The sequence below is a fragment of the Durio zibethinus genome, chromosome 2, assembly GCF_047325235.1.
Source record: "Durio zibethinus cultivar Kanyao isolate XHJ-2024 chromosome 2, ASM4732523v1, whole genome shotgun sequence".
Lineage (NCBI taxonomy): Eukaryota > Viridiplantae > Streptophyta > Magnoliopsida > Malvales > Malvaceae > Durio > Durio zibethinus.
In genome coordinates, this window is record NC_143163.1 from 38,134,143 (window position 1) to 38,154,396 (window position 20,254).

The 20,254-nt window shown below is 33.8% G+C and overlaps 3 protein-coding genes and 1 non-coding gene across 5 annotated transcripts; 2 read left to right on the plus strand and 2 right to left on the minus strand.

The window, feature by feature from the left end:
* Positions 1-1,359: 1,359 nt before the first annotated feature.
* On the plus strand, positions 1,360-1,431 carry TRNAD-GUC (transfer RNA aspartic acid (anticodon GUC)). The gene has a single exon. It is a non-coding gene; the product is annotated as a tRNA-Asp (tRNA).
* A 58-nt stretch (positions 1,432-1,489) lies between these two features.
* On the plus strand, positions 1,490-10,244 carry LOC111318239 (DNA binding protein). The gene is made up of 14 exons (XM_022920979.2): positions 1,490-1,699; positions 2,363-2,470; positions 2,580-2,711; positions 3,620-4,189; positions 4,496-4,640; positions 4,758-5,114; positions 5,278-5,799; positions 6,178-7,076; positions 7,206-7,291; positions 7,376-7,594; positions 7,909-8,037; positions 8,250-8,606; positions 8,908-9,023; positions 10,008-10,244. Exons 1-14 carry the CDS (start codon positions 1,586-1,588, stop codon positions 10,130-10,132), a joined length of 3,879 nt encoding a protein of 1,292 aa, XP_022776714.2. The 5' UTR covers positions 1,490-1,585; the 3' UTR covers positions 10,133-10,244.
* An 805-nt stretch (positions 10,245-11,049) lies between these two features.
* LOC111317589 (putative UDP-arabinopyranose mutase 2) lies at positions 11,050-13,230 on the minus strand. The gene is made up of 4 exons (XM_022920022.2): positions 12,804-13,230; positions 12,104-12,354; positions 11,823-11,991; positions 11,050-11,551 (listed from the first exon to the last, which is right to left on the minus strand). The coding sequence occupies exons 1-4, from the start codon at positions 13,125-13,127 to the stop codon at positions 11,204-11,206; spliced, it is 1,092 nt and encodes a 363-aa protein (XP_022775757.2). The 5' UTR covers positions 13,128-13,230; the 3' UTR covers positions 11,050-11,203.
* A 2,143-nt stretch (positions 13,231-15,373) lies between these two features.
* Positions 15,374-19,050, minus strand: LOC111317590 (cytochrome P450 85A1-like). Of its 2 annotated transcripts, none has more exons than XM_022920023.2 (9): positions 18,719-19,050; positions 17,886-18,207; positions 17,642-17,791; positions 17,302-17,547; positions 17,131-17,217; positions 16,960-17,038; positions 16,652-16,758; positions 16,436-16,560; positions 15,374-16,291 (listed from the first exon to the last, which is right to left on the minus strand). In XM_022920023.2, exons 1-9 carry the CDS (start codon positions 18,913-18,915, stop codon positions 16,204-16,206), a joined length of 1,401 nt encoding a protein of 466 aa, XP_022775758.1. In that variant the 5' UTR covers positions 18,916-19,050; the 3' UTR covers positions 15,374-16,203. The 2 variants fall into 2 exon arrangements, with proteins under 2 accessions (XP_022775758.1, XP_089599316.1); XM_089743190.1 differs by having other exon boundaries at positions 16,960-17,042; positions 17,123-17,217.
* Between the last annotated feature and the right edge of the window lie 1,204 nt (positions 19,051-20,254).

Sequence of the window (20,254 nt, forward strand, 5' to 3'; positions counted from 1 at the left end):
AGGCCAAGGGTGCTTTTGCACTTGAGGTCCTGGCCTTATAGTCCAATATACATGGTGGTTTGCTTTTCATTTTCTGCTATCTCTCTCCTCTGCACTCAATAGCCATTTGTTGCCTCGAGATTCCTCTCCTTGATATCGTTACCATTAGTTCAAGACTCATTTCACACCCATAGTCCTGTTGATTAACGGATATGGACACAATCATTAGATCTATGGTGACCCTCTTTCTTATCCATATCAGGAAACTTTGAATTGTGATTGGACAGCTGATCTTTTACCAGTACTAAACTTTTTTCAGTAATCAAGCCCTGCCCACTGATCAGCATTTCCAAGGTTAAGGAATTTCTATCCCCTAGCTTGTTAAGATTAAGGTTGGTTAGGATCAAACACTACCATAATTGGTTTGACAAGTAAAATCAAATGATCTATGCTTGCTTAATACATTTCTTTTAGCGGATCATAGCTTTTTTATGATTGATTTGAATCATGTAAATTGTTGTACATGATCACTATGTCGTTATTCATCAAATTTACTACTATAGTGTATTATATTATCTATTTATTAAAAACTTATCATAATATTAGCAAAGTTACTAACATAACATATTTCAATTCACATGCTCTTCCTACTATTTTTTGCTTGATTCTTTTGCTAAACTTCATCATGTATTTTTTTTTGTTCAAACGCAGTAAATACTCACAATTTTTCATACAAAAAAGAAAAAAAGAAAAAAACTTGAAATATAATATAACTTGAATTTAATTGATTTGCTTAAACTTAGTGAATTATATAGATATTTGTACCACTCAAATGATGAATTTAGACTCAAGGCAATAAGCATAAACAACTTTTAAAACTACATGCACTCAATTATAGATATATTCATTTATCATTAATTAGGTTAATGATTTATTGAATAGCAAAATACGATATTAGGTTAAGCTTAATATCTAACATTTTCATATTAACGAACCAAAATTTTACCTCAAGAGTAGTCAAGGTTGGTATTGTATATTTTAGGCAAAACTAAAATTGAATAATCATTAAAAGTTTTTTTTTCTTATAATCAATTAAACCCTCAAATATTTATTTTTATAAATTAAGCAATTATTAGAGAAAAAATGGGTTAATTGTTTTCGTCAAATTGAGATATTGATTGAGTGAAAATAGATGTTTAAGGTTCAATTGATTTGAAGTAAAAGATTCAAGAGTTGATTAATTGTAATAAACGTTAGGTATTTATATTATTATTAAATTTTTGTATGAGGGTTTTTTAACCTTTATATCTATATTTTATTATACCTAAATTTTTTTTTTATTCGATTTCAAAAATAAAGTCGACACTGGTTTTCATCAAAGTCGTTGTAGTATAGTGGTAAGTATTCCCGCCTGTCACGCGGGTGACCCGGGTTCGATCCCCGGCAACGGCGAAAGGATTTTTTTTTATTTTGAAATATATTTATTTGAAGAGTGGAGGGAAACAACGCATTTCGAGACTTCAAACCCCGCCATCTCTCTCTCTCAAGATCCTCCCTACAACGCCATTGTTTCTTTGGAAATCTTGCTTTCTACTTAATTCTTTGAATGGCGAATACTAAAGAAGGAGAAGAGGCAGCCAAATCGGACGGTCTGGAGATCATCTCCATCGGATCTCTATACAAAGGATCCTGGGACAAGAAGTATTGGAGCTCCTCTAGGGTTCGTTCGTTTTTTCCCCCTATTTTTTGCTTTCTTTTTGCTATCTCTTTTTTTATCTTTTCTTTTTCTTCGATTTTGAATGATCGCGTTTAAGTTCTGTTTGGCTCATTTAAATAATTAGATCCTTTTAATGTTTTGAGCAAGGCCTAATGTAAATTTTGAATATTTTCATGCTCACAGGATTTTTTTTAAAAATGATTTTGTGTGGAATTGATATATATGCATAATCAACTTAGTGAAAACTGATGAACTCTGATTGATTGCCGATATGATTAGTAGTAATATTTTTCTGCAAATTAGGCTGTGAATTTGTAACTGACCTAAAAGGTTTCGGCAATCAAAGAAAGTTCTTTTTGAACTAACAGATGAAAAAGGTGAAAATTGAAGGGAAAAAGATTAAAAAACTGAGTGGCAAAGAAAAGTTTAGTTTTGAAAGGCTACATAATCTAGTCGAGGAGAAATGAATTGTGACAAAAATAGAATTGAAGATGTACCAGTAGTATTAAATTTCGTTTACTAAAGGGATAAATAGTTAGTAAAATTTGTGTTGAAATTGTTGAACTAATATGCTTATTAGAGGATATGGAGATGTTTATTGTAATTGTCATTATATTGGCATGAAATAATGTCTCATTCAAGTGGTTTTACCTTGTTATTCTGTAGGGTAAAGATCGATATCCTTATCCTGTAGGATATCAAGCTGTTCGGGTTCACAATGGAAGCACTTATAAGACGGAAATTCATGAAGGTCCTAAAGGGCCTTTGTTCGTGGTGAATAGGCAGACTTGAAGTTTTTAGTTTGCACTTGTATCTTGTTTCCCATTCTCACTTTTTTCAAGCCAATTAATAGAGTAAAAGTATGCTTTCTATATGCATGCAGATCTCTTCTGAAGGACAATCGTGTTATGGACAAACTCCAGATATTGCATGGGAGAAATTGCAGAAGGTGGGTTGCCCCCATTTGAAGATATGGCATGGAAAGAGATTTTCGTGCAAGATAGACGGGGTGGAGGTATAATTTGGTGCTTCCTTTGCACTTTCAAGTTGCATTTTCCTCTCCTCTCCTCTCCTTTGTTGGTTAATAACATTGCCATTAATAAATTTAGTATGGATAATTGTGGCTTTGCTGATATTGTCTTTGTGCTCTTATTTTGTTAATGTGTCTTTTATCTGAGAAGCATTTTCTATCCAGATGACAATTCATCTCCACCCTTTCTTGTTTTCTAATTGTTTACCAAAATCTTAAAATTCTCTTCTATCAAATCCGTTTTATTTGTTAACGGCGACTACCTCCATTGTCTCTAGAGGGAAGATTTATCATAGAGGAGATGTTTCCTTATTAGAACATGATGATCTAGGGGCTGCTCTGGAGACTACTAAAATTTATCCATAATTATGACAATGAGTAAACACATGGAAATCCATCAAGTTACTGTCTTTGTCTCTCATCTTTACCTTAAATATTAATCTCAGAGACACTTAGATTAAGAGTAATAAACATGAGAAAAATCCTGCTCTGACATAAAGGTGAAGCAGTATAATGTAGAGCATATAAGTGATCTTTTTTCGTTGGTAGATTTTTGATTGGGTACTCAGGTTGTAGTATTCTTTGCAACCTATGCAATAAAAGTGCTCTAAAGAATTATTTTACAGATGTCAATATCTATTACATACATGCATATCATACACATATTTTAAACCTTTTACTTTTTTCTTCGCTTTTTTTGTTATTTGTGGTACTTATTGGGACTACCTGACACTGCACTGTGTTTGACTTGTCCACCAGTCAGAAAACTCATTTCCCGTATCACTTTGTTCTTATTTTTTTCCAGTATTTTATCCATAACTTAGGATAGTGGAAGAAAAACCATAGATGATTGCACCGAGTTAACTTCTTTTTCTTTGAATTGTAACATGCAGATTTTTGGATTCAAAAATCCATTTGTCCAAAGGTTACTTCGGGAATTGGTGGCAAATGTCAATGAAGCAGCAGAAAGGAGTTTGTTATCTTCCAGCTTCTGCAATGGCGCTCCTAAAATGGAGCATGACAATAGGAGCTCAACTATCTGCACTGCTCCTGATTTACTACCATACTTAGCCAGGCCACAGATCAGGAAAAAGAGAAGTACAAGGTGTGAAAAAATGCAGAACAAGTCGGTTAATGGACCTGGCCTTAAACGACCCCGATCTAAGGATGTGATATATGATGCCAAGGGTTCAAATTTAGTACAAGGGAATCAAGCAAAACTTAAGCATGCATTTCCAGTAACTTACACTGCTTCAAAAGAAGAAAATGACAAATTTCCAGGAGCATCAACAGTGTACTCAAAATCATTTGGGGAAGATAATGATTACTCTTCAGCAAAAGATGGTTTTCCATTGAAATTTGTTGATTTCTCAGATCACCATGGGGAGAAAGAAGCCAAGAGCAAGTTTTTTAGTTCCCAAAATGCAAAACCCTCTAGGCTAGTTTACAGCACACCTAATGAGGTAATACTCTTATTATATCTTGCTGTCATTGTGTTCTTCCCCTATAGAAGACATGTTGATGCATTTTAATTTGCATACATTTTTTGTCTATCTTCTTGCAAAATTTAGGAGTTTATTGCTTACATTAGTCATACCAGCTGAAGCAATTCTTTTAGGAGCTGTTTCAGCAGAATTATCATCCTTTTCCATTTTGGAGACAAATTTACGAGAGATTGTGGTTTTATAGTCAGTTGCTGCAGTATTTGTTTGGCAGTTACAAGTAAAGTCAATTGCTACAATATTAGAAGCATTCTTGACTTCTTGCAGTTGGATAGGTCACAAGATACTGAACTGGAACGATTCAGTTTTCCAATAAAAACAGGCAACAGACCTGGAGATTCACCAGTTCCAAATGACTCCCAGGGCATCAATGGTTTCCATCTTTGTGCACCTGATACTCTGGATTTTGAAGGTATTTCTTATCTGCAGTATTTACACTACAATGTTACCTAGATTTTATTTTCAGTTGTTGATAATTTTTCATTCTGCGCATGTACCTTTTTAGTAATTAGCCACAAAATCGATGCAGATGAATTGACAAATGTTGCTTCAAGTGCAAGTGATACAACTAGCAGTGTGAAAGAAGAGTTAACTGCAGCTAATATAGTAGTTTCTGATGGCTTGGTGACCGAGTCTCATCAAGAAGAAGAAGAAATAGGCACATCTAATTCAAATACAGGTTCTGAAAAAGGTGATTTTGATTTGGTAGGTCAGGAAACGGCTAAGTTGATGATGACAGTTTTACTTCCTCAAGCTATTCCTTTGCTTAAGGAGTCTTCAAGGAAGAAAAGGGAAGTCATTAGCCCATGCAAAGTATTGCCCCATGTGGTGAATTCTCAAGAGGACAACATTGATATGAACCATTTGTTGAATCTTCCATCTTCTGGTACTGCTAATCTTAAAACATTTGAATTTTTCTCTGAACATGTTAATCTTTGGCATGTAGGATCGAACACCTTGAGTCCCAATACTTTGTAGCTTCATTTAATCTTTTTCTTGCTGCTTGCTTATTAAGTGTTTTTTTTATTTTTTCCCCGGTAAACTTGCAGCCATCATGCTAACTGAGGATGCACATGTGGAACTGGACAAGAGAATGCATATCCAAACTTTAGACCATGGTTCAGTTGTGCCAAATCTTGAACATGCGAACTCTGTTATTCTTGACAGTTTTGAGGATGACCAGGGAGGGGATCGTATAGCTAGTCAAGCTCAATTATTTTCAACAAATGTGGAGCTTGATCAAACTAGTTTCAATAAAGACATATATCATTCCAACATTCAGGAACAGCTTGTTAGTATCAATTTGAAGCAGGAAACATCAGTATGTTGCGATGAGATCTGTGGGAAACAAGATACCATCTGCCACAAGGATGTAAGCATGGCTCCTAATAAAAAGCCTCATGATAGTGATGTAATCATATCTGAGTCTGTTTTAGGGTGGGTGTCTCCATTCATGAAAGCTTTCTCTGAAGATATACGAGATGTTTGTGTAAATTTGGATGAAAACTCAGCAGATATTGAAAATCATTCTGTGGAAAAGAAGCCCAATAGTGCACTTAATTGTGCTAAAGGTAAGGGCATTCAACCAACCTTTCTTGAAAATTCACTTGTCAAATTTTCTTTTAAGTCCTGACTGGGCAAGCAAGTCTGCCTTAAACCGACCGACAAGATCCTAGTTTCCTAGCCTGCACTTAACCTCTACTTAAATCTTAAATTTTGAATTTACCTTCATTGTTAGAAACTATATCTAACAATGTCACCGGGAAAGGATCTTAAATTGTCCAAATAAAGCTGTTGAGGCTGCCAATTATGCAATTTACTGAATTTCTGATTGCTAGTTTACAAAAAATTTAAATATCTGGAGCTCCGTGATAATTTTATTCTTTCTGTCTCAGTTAATCATGATTTTTATGGATTTCAATTTGACACAAATAATCATATTTCTGCAGTTGTGGATACAAACGATATAAATCCAAGAGGCATTGGAAATCCTGTGAAATCATCAGAGAGGGACGGTAGTGCTGAAACCAGGGCTCCTAAAACTAACTCTTCCTATCAATCCCAGAATAAAGTATATACCAGAAAGAAAGTCTCAAAACAAGCTTATTCAACTAGAAAATACACTGGTCCTCTCTCTGAAAGCATCATATGCAGAAATTCTGGAGATGATTATGGCCCTAATGAATCTGGTACAACAGGAACTTCTCTTGATTCAAAGAGTTGCTGCTCTTATGATGACAAGCCATGCAATAGAGACATCTTTGGTGCTACAGCGATGCTTGAAGGACTGTCCTATGGATTAACTGTGGAGAGAGCTAATACGAATTGCAAATCTGAAATGAGTAATGTGCTACCTGTTATATCTAATCAAAATCAAAAGTTGGCTTGTGTCTCTAAAGCAAAAGATATGTCATGCTTACTTGATCCATCTGTTTCACTTGAGAGGGGATTTCAAGAAAACTGTCACAACAAGAGGTTTGAAGATAGAATCATTGTAGAAAATGACTGTTCTGCTTCATGTCAAAATCAGTTGAGTAGCTTTTGTGACAAGAAGAGATCTTTAGCAAGTGAAGTTCAAGTTAGTTTAGATGTCAACCATTACAGGGATGTAGAGCTTAATAGTGATCTAAGGGGCATTGTCAACCTTGTAGGAGGCTATTTCCATCCTTTGCCTATCTCATCAGTATTGCTGGGTACAAAAGGAAATGAAATCCACATTTGTATTTCATGTGGTCTTCTTGAACATAAGAACAGAACCTTGTTCATCTACAAGATAGCTATTGAAGAACCAAGGATAGGATGCCCTTCTTTTGTTGGTTACACATCAGTAGCATTGCCATTTTCAGAAGTAAGCTTTGATTCAGATATGTTTTTATATATAAACTCTTTGGCATTTCTATTGTACTTATTGATTCCTTGACTTCGTTACACAGTCAGTGATAAAATTTGTGACCTTTTTTTTTTTGCTCTTTCCTAGATTGATTTAGAAAGATCTGGCTTACAATTCACCCCAGATGGGCAATGTCTTGTCTTACTTGACATCATTAAAACACCTTATTGCAGGTTGATGTTTCTTTGAGTTTCAATCATGTTAAACAGACTTGAAACATTGGTAATATTATACTAATATCTTATTTATTTTCTTAGGGAAGGGATAATAGATTGTATCTGCTCAATGTGTTCTTCAGGCTGCTTGAAGGAGAATGCAGTAAAAATTGTGCAAGTAAATCCTGGTTATGTTTCTTTGGTTGCAAAGTTGGAAACAGTTGAAAGTGTGCAATGTATATTGGTTTCTGAAAATAATTATCTTGTTGCTGCTGAAAAGAGTGGGAGACTGCATCTTTGGGTCATGAATTCAGCATGGAGGTGAATGTCTTCCCTTTCTCTCTATCTTATTTCGACCTCTTTATTCTCATAGTGGATGGTATGGTCTTCTTTTTATAGTTCGTTCTGCAAAACACTTACTTTGTGGTTTTAAGCATAGGTTTCATGATGTAGCAGTGAACGTAACATAGTGCAGAATTTTCAGCTGTTGTAAGGGCATGAATGCTTTATATAATCAGAGATAGATAGGGGAACCTTTTGCCCTTTTCCTTCACCCTTTTGAATTGTGTTCCCTCACCTAATTATTCTTTATGAAGCCTGCAATTTAACCTGTCTTCCTTGTCCACTTTTTGCAGTGCATGGACGGAAGATTTTATCATACCAACTGGTGACTGCATATCTTCTTGTGTAGTGGAGTTGAAGAGAATTCCAAAATGTGCTCATCTGGTGATTGGGCATAATGGTTTTGGGGAATTTGTTGTAGGGTATGTTGCCTATGTTTAAAAACCATATTCTCTTATATCGGTTTGGTGATTCTTAGTGTATATTGATTTGTCTCTAGTTGCTTGATAACATCATGGAAGTATTAATGTATTAAAAGGTACTGATATTATGTATTTTTGCACCATTTTGTGGAAAGGGCTTCACAGAGAGTTTCTTGGTTAGTTGCTGATAGAAAACGGGTTTTATTTCTCAGGGATATTTTGAAAAGGGTCATCATCTCAAGATTTTCTGCTTCTGACAATCCAATTAAGCAATTCCTACCAATCAGTTTAGTTAGTTGGCAGCCTATTTTTCGCCATGCTGATATGAATGGGCGCATTGATGAAATCATTACAGCTACAAAAAATTGGTTTTCTGAAAATAAGGACTGTTCTCTGCTTCCATTAGTGGGGGAAGATATTGCTGTCTGGCTTCTTGTCTCGACCATCTCTGATTCTGATGCTCAGCATGAACATTTATCAAGTAATTGCCAAACAAATCCATCCAGATGCTGGAGGCTAGCCTTACTGGTGAAGGATAGGGTGATCTTGGGGAGTATACTAGACCCAAGGTGCACTAAAGTTCTATTTCCATATCTTAAATCTAAACTAGGTTTTTGCACACCTAAAGAGACATAATGTTCATAGAAATGGATTAATTCTATTGTGCTTTCTTAAGGATGCAAGTACCTTGTTTTCTCATATAAGATATTTCTCTTTGATGCATGTTTGGGTTTCTATAAAGAAAGAAGAAACGGATTGCTATTCAATCAGTTTTATTTAAGCCTGGTTAAGAACAGGCTTGAAAAAGGAAGTTTCTGAGACTTGGCAAGTAAATTTGTCAAAAAATAATTGTTGAAACTTATTGTGCAGGGCTGCTGCAATTGGTGCATCATTTGATCATGGGATCATGGGAAGAGATGATGGGCTGGTGTATATGTGGGAATTGTCCACGGGAACTAGACTTGGTATTTTGCATCATTTTGAAGGTATGCCTTGATTTGCATTTTATAACTCTTTAACTCCGAGAAACTGTGGTATTTGTTTCATATTGTCAACTGAAGGAAGGGGACCATTGATCTAATTAACAGCATCTTTCCTTCTTGGACATTTTAGACCACGGTTCTTGACAATATCAAATGTAGTTCAAACAACAGAAATCTTACATAAAAAACTCTATTTGATATAATTCTGTATAGAGAAAATAGAAATAAATTGTCTCACAATATTCACTCGATTATCTGTATATGGGAAACACTTCCCGTTATCCATTGTCTTGCTTAGATTAGATTTTTGGAGCCATTTTTTGTGTTTTCTATCTGCCATTTCAGACGCTGCAAATACTTCAACAGTATTTGTTGTCATAGTTATAACAATGCACATGCATCTAATTGCATCAATACCCTTCTTTTTCAATGTTAGCTATTAAACAAAACTCCTTGATGGGCTCAATAATAGTTTGAAGTTTTAGGAAGCTTGGTTCATTGATAAGGTATTAAAGCTTTTTTAATCCAGTAATTTCAAGTTTGAATCTGGGCTTTTCTATTCTTCCTTTCTGTGGTACAACTGAATAGGGGGCAGCCTCTTCCTTGTAATAAACTCCCCATCCCTAGTGAAGACCGGATTCCATCCTAGGTTCCTGGTATAATGACGTATGACGACGATGGACTTTACCACCCAATCTAGTTGACATTTTTGGCTGTCTTTTCTTGATTCTGTTAAATTAAATTTAAACAAGGTATGTAATAGGCCTGTTTTTGATCGACAGAATCAAGGCACAGGTCTTGTGTCCAAGTGAGCAATGTTAGAGATTAAAATTAAACCCATATTCATGACCCTTCACTAAAGAGCTAAGCTATTAGTTGCATGGTTCTTTGACATTCAAGTTATGATTATGAAGAACATAGGAGAACCTTTGGTTAGGTTGTGATGATTTTCAAAGGATCTGATATCTTTTCCTTTATGTTTATCAGGTGGCAGTGTTTCATGTATTGCAACTAATGATTTGAGGCCAGATGTTATGGCTGTAGCTGCTGATAACGGCCAGTTGCTGGTTTATCTACATAACCAAGCAACTAAGGAAGAAATTAGCAAATAAGTCGTTTGGTCTCTTCCATGATTTTCTCTTGTTGTTCAACCTGTAGTTGTATAGTTGATACTTGTAATAGTGCAGATAAATCTCAATATAATTGTCTCATTTTGCTTGGTCACATATACATAGAGTTGCATTTTCTTTTCCTTGCTTTGTATATGGAATTGCAATACAACAAAATTTTCTTTCAGCATCTTTATGCATATTGAGACTGCATTGAGAATCAGTTCCTAGTCTAAATCTGGTTTTAGTGTTCTCTTTATCTTAAACCATGTTGAACATGTGCAAGTTGCATCACTATGATTAAATTGCCTTTCTTTTGTTGCTGGAAGCTCCACAAGGCGATGTGAAGGCAGATTTTTTTTTATTTTTTGGCAAATTTTAGGTACTGATTGGGATATACTCTTGCCATTATCTGCTTGCATAGATCATGCTGGAATGAGCTAATCCAGACACGTACTAAAATTTATTTTCAAATTCAAATTGAGTGATTTTTCTTGATAGAAAACTGAAGTGATCAGGTGAAAGTAAAGTAAAGCTCAATCTGATGAATAGATCGAAATAATCGAGAGAAAAGAAACGAATCGAGAAAAACAGGATCTGAATATTCTTGGGCGTGGCTAACTGGCAATGGACCCAAACTCAGTACAGAAAAATACAGCCTGGACAGGACAAAAGATAGTTAAAGTAGATCACAAAATCCAGCCATTGACGAAAACCAGTGGGCCTCTTATGTTCTTTTGCTTATTCATTAGATGAAGGCAAAATATCCCACTCCAGCTCTTCACGAGAAAAAAAAATTGTTGGAAAACTTCTATCAAAGCCATTTATGATTTTAACTTTTGCTCACCAGACAATTGAATTTTCAAAATGTTTCAGTTTAAATTTCAAATATCATTCAATCAAATCTGAAAAATCTCATAGATTCAAATTCAAATTCTATGCCTTATTGTATTAAACTTTAAAGAGAGATACATTTCATCAAGAGAGAACTGATGTAAAGCAATACCGTATGATAGTAATGATAATAACCAAAGTTGTCACCATATCTAAGACAAAAGGACACAAATCAAACTTCTACTTAGACTTAGAGGTGCCATTGGATTGCTTTGCAGGTTTTCCTCCAGGGTAATTGACCTCATCCCAGGCTTCAATCCATGTAACCATGGCATCAGCTAGCTTAATGAAGTAGGGATCCACTTCGCCAAGCTTGGTCTTGACCTGATCTGCAAGTGCACGATAACATTTTTGAACAGTAGTACAATCCTTTGGAATGGCTAGAGATTGGAAGAATGGGATTGCTCTTTCTTGCCAAAAGATGCCATTGTACTCCTTTTTGAGGTTAACAAATGGGTTGCTGGCTTTGCTGTGCCAAATGTAGGGTAGACCAGTCTTGACTCCCAATCCTAAGTGGTCACATATAACCTGGAAATTCACATATACATGATTAAATTAGAGAAAAATCAGTAGTGAGCTATGAAATTGTTACCAATTTTTTATATTGTCATATGTTCTAACTCTATCTGTCCTAATGTCATATAGCCAAAATGTCTGCCAAAAACAGCCATATTGTTTTCTGCCTATAATATTTGGACATGAAACAAGGATAATATTTGGACAAATTATTGGATGAGAAACAGTGCAGCTCTAAAACAGAACCACGTGATGGAAACAATGATTCATGAAGAACCAGTACCTTCACGCACCAACCAGCCCACATATCATCATATCTTCCAATTGGCTGTCCATCACCCATCAGTCCAAAGTACATTGCAGGTCCGATGAGTTCCCGGTCGAATGCCAGATTCATACCACACATTGGGAAAAGAGTTCCCTTAGGAACTGTCATGACTGCGTCAACATACCTTAAGAAAAAAAAAAAAAAAAACAAGTAATGAATGACTACATACAAGGCCAAAATTTTGCAAATCAAGTTCAAAACCACCATTTACTCCCCAGTGATAGATGCATATATACCTAGTATTTCTCTCACGAGGCTTGACAAGCTGAGTTGGCGCATCGTAATCAGGGATGTTGAGCCACAACCCATGGGAAACAGCAGTAGGGACACCCTCTCGGAGACTAAAAGGGTAACCACGGACAAAGTCTGCACCTTCTCTGTATGGATCATAGAGTGTGTTAAAGAAGTGTGGAGTGGATGGTGTTAAGAGGTTCTTAATGTGCTGCTCAAGCGCATTGATATCTTTCCCAGATGGGTCTTTGGCAACCTAAACATTAAAAGAGAAGACATCAAAGAATGAAACTGTTAAAATTTTCATAGGAACAAACAACCTAAGAGAATCAAAGTAGAACATTGGAGTTAACTGCAGTTTTATCAGGACATGAAACAAGTAATGAAAGATTTCACAAACAAGCTAAATAATATATAAAAAAAAAAGTATGAATTATGAACTGTCTGATTAGATCTGTTCTGTACGATTACGTTACTTGAACTTTGGCCCTAACAATAACATGAATCAACAGATTGCAAATCGAATATTCTGACAGACAGTTGATAATCAAATATTATGTTAATTCTTTCACTGCATTTTCTCATTAACTAAGCAGAGAACAGAGGGAGAAATATAGATCATTTTTAAAAGGAATTAAAAAAGGAAAAACAAAACTTAAAGCCCAAAAAAGAAAAGCTTTTATAAAGGGTTTTAGAGAAACATACAAAGCAATCATCATCAATGGTAAAGATGTGTTTTTTCTTGGAAACAAGGTAGCCAAAGCATCTACAAGCAGAGTCCTTGAAGGAAATGCAAGAAGCCTTTGGACCCAAAATCTTATTAATGTCGTTCCTGTTAAACAGCTCATAATCAAAGCCATCGGGAACCCTGATGGTCCTTGAAGGGTCACCATCTTGGACGATGATCAAATGGTATTGCTCGAAAAAGGGTCTCCACATCTCCAAGAAGTCAAGGTTTCGAATGGTGGGGATTACAATATCCAACTCATCTTTCAAGAGTGGTGTGGGTTTGGCTGAAGAAGTTGCCATTGAAGAGAGCCAGAGCCAGAGACAATGATACAGAAGGAAACAGAGTTAAAAAAATTTTAGAAAAGGAGTGAAGGAGTGGAGGGGTTCAACTTCAATGACTAACGACGAGATTTGTCTCTCCATATATAGCGAAGATATTTTGCCTTTTGTTTTTTGTTTTTGTTTTTGTTTTTTTTAAAGAAAGGAAAATATTGGATAGATCCTTGAGGTCTTGATGAATGTGAATCGGGGCCCTCTTCTTTTTCTTTGTTTGCTTTTCCCCCCTTTTTATGGGAATAGTAAAGTGGAATTGGGTTTCTCAAATAATTATGGAAAGAATTATTTGGTTACTTTAACTAATCTTCATATAATTTGATTAACTTCTAAAGAGAATGATAATTTCTTTATTTGAGAAATTGGTTATGAAGTACTCTAATTAGTATGTAAAACATTAAAGATTTAATCTAATAATTGTTACCTTATTTAGAAGAGAAAAAAATTTCGAATTCTCTTTTTGTTAAAATTATATGAAATTTGATCCTAAAACGAATGTATTGATGATTAACAACCAAAATTGCAATTTAAAGGTTTTAAATTTGAATTTAAAAATTAAAAAAAAGTATATTTATTCAAAGGGAGAAGATTGCAATATAATTAACATAAAAAGTTTTTTACAAGTTTCATACTAAAATTACCTTACTTGTTATAGTAATTATTAACGTAAAATTCAGTTTAGTTTTTAACATAATTTCCAATTATAAGTTTACAATTTTATGAGGTGACATGATATTTTTGGAAATACGAATCTAACTCAAATTAAATCAACCTAAAGAACTATATCAAAGACGTATTTTTGAATTTTGTAATATAAATTTTATAAAAATTTCACGCATTTGAATGTTTTTAATAGTTGTATTAGATAATAGTAAAAGGGCCACAACTAAGAGTAGAAGCATTATTGTGCAAATTTATGATCAATTAGTTAATAGGAATTTTTTGCCTAATTGTTGGTCATGCTTCAATTTATTGTTCATTAAAGTGAATTGAATTAAAGTACTATGTGGTATATAAATATCTGATAAGCTTACATTTTTCTTGGTTCTTATTGAAAAGAGCACTTTTGATATTAAAAATGCCCTCATACAATGAGTGCATAGAAAATCACTTTATTAATTTTTTTTTTCATATAAATAAGGTTATAGCTTGTGGATAATTACAGTATTTATATAAAAATCTTTTAAAAATTATCCTTAATAAGTTTAATAGTGTTGGATCTTTGTTATATCTGATGTGATAATCATATAAAAATGTGTGTATATATATATATATATATATATATACACACATTTAATAATTTATAAAATAAGATAATACGCATTTTAATTTTTTTAAATTCGTAGATTTCATAAATTTGATTATTATATTTATCACTTGAATTAATATTCAGTTGGGTCAAAATCTAAAATTCTAAATCTTAAAGTATAAAAAATTGGTTTTTTTTTTTTTTTTTTTATAAATAGTCAAGATTGAACAAATAGTCTAATTGTATTTAACAAGTTTGCATAATTAATACACAATTCTTGATTTGGGTTAATAATAAATTTAAATAATAGTAGTAATGATAGTAAAATCATGTTTGCACGAATAAAAATTTAAAATCAAATGCCAACAGTAGTGTAAACTTTTGATTTCAGCTCAATGAAAATTATACGTACGATGTATTCTTTTTTCATTTAAAGAGTATTGGGTTCACAAAATTTTTTCTTTCAACCCTTGTGATTAAAAAAATAATAATAATGATTGAGAGGGTTGGCATGGTACAAGTAGATCTATTCAAAGGGTCGGATTATTTGTCCAAATCAAAAGATTACCTCAAGTTTTGAGAGAATTTGAAAAAAAAATTGTTAAATAAATTTAAACATAATTTTTAAATTTATTAAAATTTTGAGTCGATTTTAGATAAAATATTTAAAACTCAACCCAACCCGACCTGAATTTATATATATTATTTATATATATGTGAATTATATATTAATTAATTAATTCATATATATATATATTAAAATTAAAAATTATATATTTTATCAAACTTAATTTTTATTTTAATTTTTATATATATATGAATTGAATATAATCTTATTAAATTTAATTTAATTACATTCTTTTAAATTTTTATTATATAAAATAAATTTAATTGGTGAGTTTAAAATTTAGTTTTTTAATTTGAGTTGGATTTAAAAAAATTTAAAGGCCAAAATTTTGAATTGGACCGAACTTAAATAAACATATATATTATTAATATCAAGCATAAATTCAATTCAAACCCGGTACATAAACACCTCCAATGAGACATAGAAGAAGAAAGAAGAAATATAGAGTTGTAGAAGATTCGGAAAAATTAATGAACATGGCTCCCAACATGGAGATCATAATCCAAACATGACACATGTTTATGTGATTTTTTGTCGGGTAGTTTCATTTGTCAGAGTGGAATACGCAAGCAAAGGAAGGATGGATAAAAAAAAAAAAAAAAAGGATTATGCCTTTGATAGAACGTGGTTTGACAGCCAAATGAAGGTCAGGGTTGCATGTTTTTTTCACGTTCACAGCCTCTAACGGTCAAGGATGCATATTTGTAATATGACATGTTGAAGCCTTCCATTCTTTTAAATTAAACGTTTTTGCACCACATGCGACACATGCTTTGCTTTGCTTTTCTGTTCTTTTCAGCTGATATATTACCAAACCCACTAATTTTTTTCCTTTACTTTTTGAAAGGTTTTCTCACATGAAATGTATTATCCAAAAAAAATTGGGTAAATCCAGCGGAAACAATTCTATAGGCTATAGTTAGACCAAAATCAATCCACTACGTGGCAGAAAAGGACTCTTTCAGGCCCAGCAAATGTAGCAGGTGCTTTCCTTTCAACTTCCTACAGCATGACAGCCCAGCTCAGCTTTACATCTCATTGTCCCAGATCCAAAACTTTGACATTGAGTCTTCCCACAGTAGTCACTCTCGGTTAAACGAGGAAAACTTTGGTTTAATTCAATCATAAATCCATGCTATATCTGCACTAATATTTATTAGAAAACTTTAGTACTTTGAAATCCTAATGTGAAGTCCCTTTGGTGCTTCAACTCTAGGGAAATGATGGATTTCATTTCTACCAGCTTCCTCCCACCTGCATTTAAAAGTAGATAATCACATGTAGCTAATTTGACTATGAATAAGAATTTGAAGAAAAAAAAAAGAGAAAATCCAGAATGGGTATAGCATTGCAGATTGTGTTTTGGGAAATGAAAAGTTGTGGGCTATTGTAGCCAACCTGTAACTGGTAACAAAATAGTGAAGGAATGTAGAAATTTGGAGTATGCCCAATTCCTTTCCAGGACAAAGCCTGCTGCCTCCTCCAAATACGAAGCAGTAATTGTGAGACTCCAAGTTCTTATCCTGCAGTTCAGTTGGTTAATGTATTTATGTGATTTGAGGCTTATAAGCAGTAAAATGAACTATGGAATACTTCAAGTTTGTAGTTACTCACCAGCCATCTCCATGGATTGAAGGTTAAAGGCTCTGGATAAAGGAATGGATCATAGTTAATTTCCCTTGTATAAACATATATTCTCCACCCTTTGGGAATGGTAAATCCTGACAGGCACATTGGAAGTGTTAGATAGATATTATTGCCATATCTGGTGTCTTATGCCAAAAGAAAAAAAAATGGGAAAAAATGGGTTGGCTAATAACACATGACAAATTCTGGCTGTGGCCAACAGCTACGTATAAAAAATTCTGGCTGTGCAGAAAATCCTGAAACTTGACAAGGGAAAATTAACCCCTTGAACATACCATTTAATACCATATCTTCTGTTGTTTTTCTCAACACCCCATTAACAATTGTAGCTAACCTTGAGGTTTCAAAAATTACCTGCACAGAAAAGAGATTGAATTAAAACTTTAGAAAGATATACTAGTTGCAAAACACATGGGAAGCTGGTGGCAAGAGTCAAAGTTGCTCACAGCACGAGTAAAACTCATAGACTTGTAATCATTCCAGTCAATTGCTTCTCCTGGATTTTTCTTTTCTCGGATAGCGACATGCTCTTCCTAGGCAAGTTAAACCATACCAGAATTATCGAAACCATAATTAAGAAAACATTAAGAATTCAAGCAGGCGAAACTGTCACTCACTCTTAGTTCTTGAAATGCTTTAGGATGATCACGGAGATACTTGATGGCCATCATTGAAGTAGTGGAGACGGTTTCATAACCTGAGTACAATATAGTAATGATTTGATCAATTATCTCCTCATCGCTGAGATTGTACTTTGAGTCTTCGTTATGGAGAAGGCGGTCAAGCATGTCATCATAGGCTATTGAAGAGGCTCTTCTCTCCTCCATAATCTGTTTCAACATCTTGACAATTCTTTGCCTTCCCTGAAAGAATCGGAATAGAAACGTCAGTTAAACTCTTTTATAGAAAATCATATAGAAATGTTTACAGGGCATTATTTAGTCTTCAACAATATACCTGGAAACCATGATGGTAATTTGTCCCTGGAATGTTTATTGGCAGTGATAGTGTTCCTAATAATAACTTATCAAACTCTGGTTTGAAAGTCTCATACAGTGAAGTTGATTCCTTTTCAACAATTTGCTTGAAGGATATGGACAATGCCATCTGTGCAGAGCAATTTCAAAAAAGATAAAAAAAGAATAATGATAATAAGCAAAGAATTTTTTGCTCTGTGCTTCTTTAAGATCATTATGCAAACCTCATTGGTTCTTTCTTGGATGTCGATGGTTTCTTCATTCCAGTTCGAAAGGAAAGATCTCATAAACTTGTCAATTTTTGGCAGCAGCTCATCTTTGATCACAAGAGGGCCGATAAGAGACAGCAATGACCCTCTGATATGCTTGTGAGCAGAACCATGCACTGCTGCAATGTTGCATTTCCCTAGTATATCAAGCATGGATTGCGGGTAGCCAGGAACAAGTCCTTTTCCTTCATTCATAAGGATGTATCTATTGAGCTCAGGATCCATGGAAACAATAGTTGGACATCCCAATATGTGAGTCTTGAATAAACTTCCAAACCTGTCGAAACAAATGTAGGAGATTTGGCTTTACAATTTCAAAGACAAATAACTACAACATCCATTAGAACTGTGTTCTTGTCAAAAGATTAACTCCATTTGTTTCATGCAACTTCATAGAGGAATGTGATTTCCGTGGTTCTAAACTACATCAAACCCATGGGACATTGGTCTCTGCCTTTGCCAGGGAATCACCTTTTTATGATTGTTTCCATGCAGATATACAGTATACAACAAGATGGAAAGATCCATTAACCATGTCATGCTTATTGTTGTTATCTGATGACTTTTTTGAATCAAGAAAAAGGAAGTTTCCCGGTTAATAAAAGGCATGATTGAAACTACACTATTCTGCCTTTTTCATGGTGTCTTTTAAGGTGAAAGGATAAAAAAAACAACTTGCTACAGTTAAAACTTAAAACAAAAATAAAACAAGTAGAAAAGTCACATTTTCAAGTCAACCAACTTGAGAGAAAGAGGGAGGGAGTGAGTGTGAGCAGCAAAAGGCTTACCTTGCTCTCTGCTTTTTCATGAAACTTGGTCCATGTTTGAGAAACTCTGTAGTCTCACCAAAAACTGGCCAACCCATAGTCCCTGGAGGCAAGCCTTTTCTTCTACCATATCTTATCCCATTCCATTTCAACATAGCAAAGCAGATACAGAACCCCAAAGCAAGACAACAAGCCACAACCAGCACCAAAACTGCCATTGATGCTCCCAAGAAAAACCTCAAGAGGCGTGCTGCAAATAGTATGGCTTGTTCAGGCTTTTAAGAATGTAAAAGGTATGTGCCTTGACAACTACAACAAAGTCGGGGCAAGAGAGAGACAAAAGGGCAATTCTAAATAGGCCAAAACCATGCACCCACCTAATAAGCCCCTAACTATTATCAATACCTGTGTAGTAATAAATGTAATAATAACGATAATAAATGTAATAATAAAGACTACAAGACTTTAATCTTAAGCAGAGAATCACTACCCTCTTATTGCAGATCTTTAGCCTGAAGTATGGCCAAAGAAGTGACTTGTTAGTACAATTCAAAGGTATTTTGAGAGTTTTGCACAGCCCTATTCACAAAACATGTTTCGTGTATGAATCCTTATTAATTCTAATGCAAATTCATTGATATGGAGTTGCTATGTGGCCTTTATGCAAACTATTTGCCACGGTTTCACTCAATCACTTAAGCCGAGGATGTTATGATGCGACTCCCAAATATATAGAAAAAAAAGAAAGGCCCGACTTTAAGTTGTAGGGGTTTCAATCTGAAGGCTAAATTACAGAAATCCTATTGAAGTTCATATCAAATAGGATTGTTTTTCAGCGTCGAATGTATGTTGATCATTGCCGCGCATACCAAAAGATTTATATGTTACATGACATATAATAACAGGGAAAAAAACCACTTGGTACTGTGAGGGAGTGAAAGATAGTTTTGTTGCCTATTCAACTCTGCTTCTGCAAGTTTGAAATGCCTATGGTCCTTGTGTCGTTGTTGTAATGTGCTTAAGGAATATCATGAACTGGCATTAAGAGAGTTCATAGGAATGGGTGCCAAGAAATTTGATAGGAACTATCTTTGTCAAATCATTGACTGTACTATCTCTGACTTTTGGACTATACTCTTGATAAATATCTTGCCAAAGAAACAGTGTTTTTATGTTCGCGAAATTTTATATTTCGAAAAAAAAAAAGATTTTCGAAGAAATGCGATGTTTAAGTTTTTTTTTTAGAGTATTTTATAGAAAAAAAATTTACGGATATTAATTTTTATATAATTATTATAATTTTTTTGATATATATAATGATAATTTTTTATTTTATTTTATTAACAATAAATATTTAAAGGATAAATAATATATTTAGTAATAAAAAATAAATATTTTAATTGATTACATTTTTTATTTATAAAATATAATCAATTAAGACATTTTAAAATATTAACCTCTTAAATGATTTTTTTATTATTTTATAACTGATTATTTAATATTTTTTTTATATCTTAAATGATCGATTTTTATAATATATAAATTTGATCATTTAAA

What these genes read in the sequence shown, in the direction of transcription:
- LOC111318239 (XM_022920979.2), top strand. Translation starts at nt 1,586, where the DNA reads ATGGCGAATACTAAAGAAGGAGAAGAGGCAGCCAAATCGGACGGTCTG. An exon ending in CTAAAGGGCCTTTGTTCGTG is followed by an intron (nt 2,471 to 2,579) that starts GTGAATAGGCAG and finishes ATATGCATGCAG; the next exon opens with ATCTCTTCTGAAGGACAATC. An exon ending in ATTAAAACACCTTATTGCAG is followed by an intron (nt 7,292 to 7,375) that starts GTTGATGTTTCT and finishes TTATTTTCTTAG; the next exon opens with GGAAGGGATAATAGATTGTA.
- LOC111317589 (XM_022920022.2), bottom strand. Translation starts at nt 13,127, where the DNA reads ATGGCAACTTCTTCAGCCAAACCCACACCACTCTTGAAAGATGAGTTG. An exon ending in CCATTGATGATGATTGCTTT is followed by an intron (nt 12,355 to 12,803) that starts GTATGTTTCTCT and finishes TTTAATGTTTAG; the next exon opens with GTTGCCAAAGACCCATCTGG. An exon ending in GGGCTGGTTGGTGCGTGAAG is followed by an intron (nt 11,552 to 11,822) that starts GTACTGGTTCTT and finishes GTGAATTTCCAG; the next exon opens with GTTATATGTGACCACTTAGG.
- LOC111317590 (XM_089743190.1), bottom strand. Translation starts at nt 18,915, where the DNA reads ATGGCAGTTTTGGTGCTGGTTGTGGCTTGTTGTCTTGCTTTGGGGTTC. An exon ending in ATTACCATCATGGTTTCCAG is followed by an intron (nt 17,548 to 17,641) that starts GTATATTGTTGA and finishes CGATTCTTTCAG; the next exon opens with GGAAGGCAAAGAATTGTCAA. An exon ending in TATTTTGTTACCAGTTACAG is followed by an intron (nt 16,292 to 16,435) that starts GTTGGCTACAAT and finishes TTTTAAATGCAG; the next exon opens with GTGGGAGGAAGCTGGTAGAA.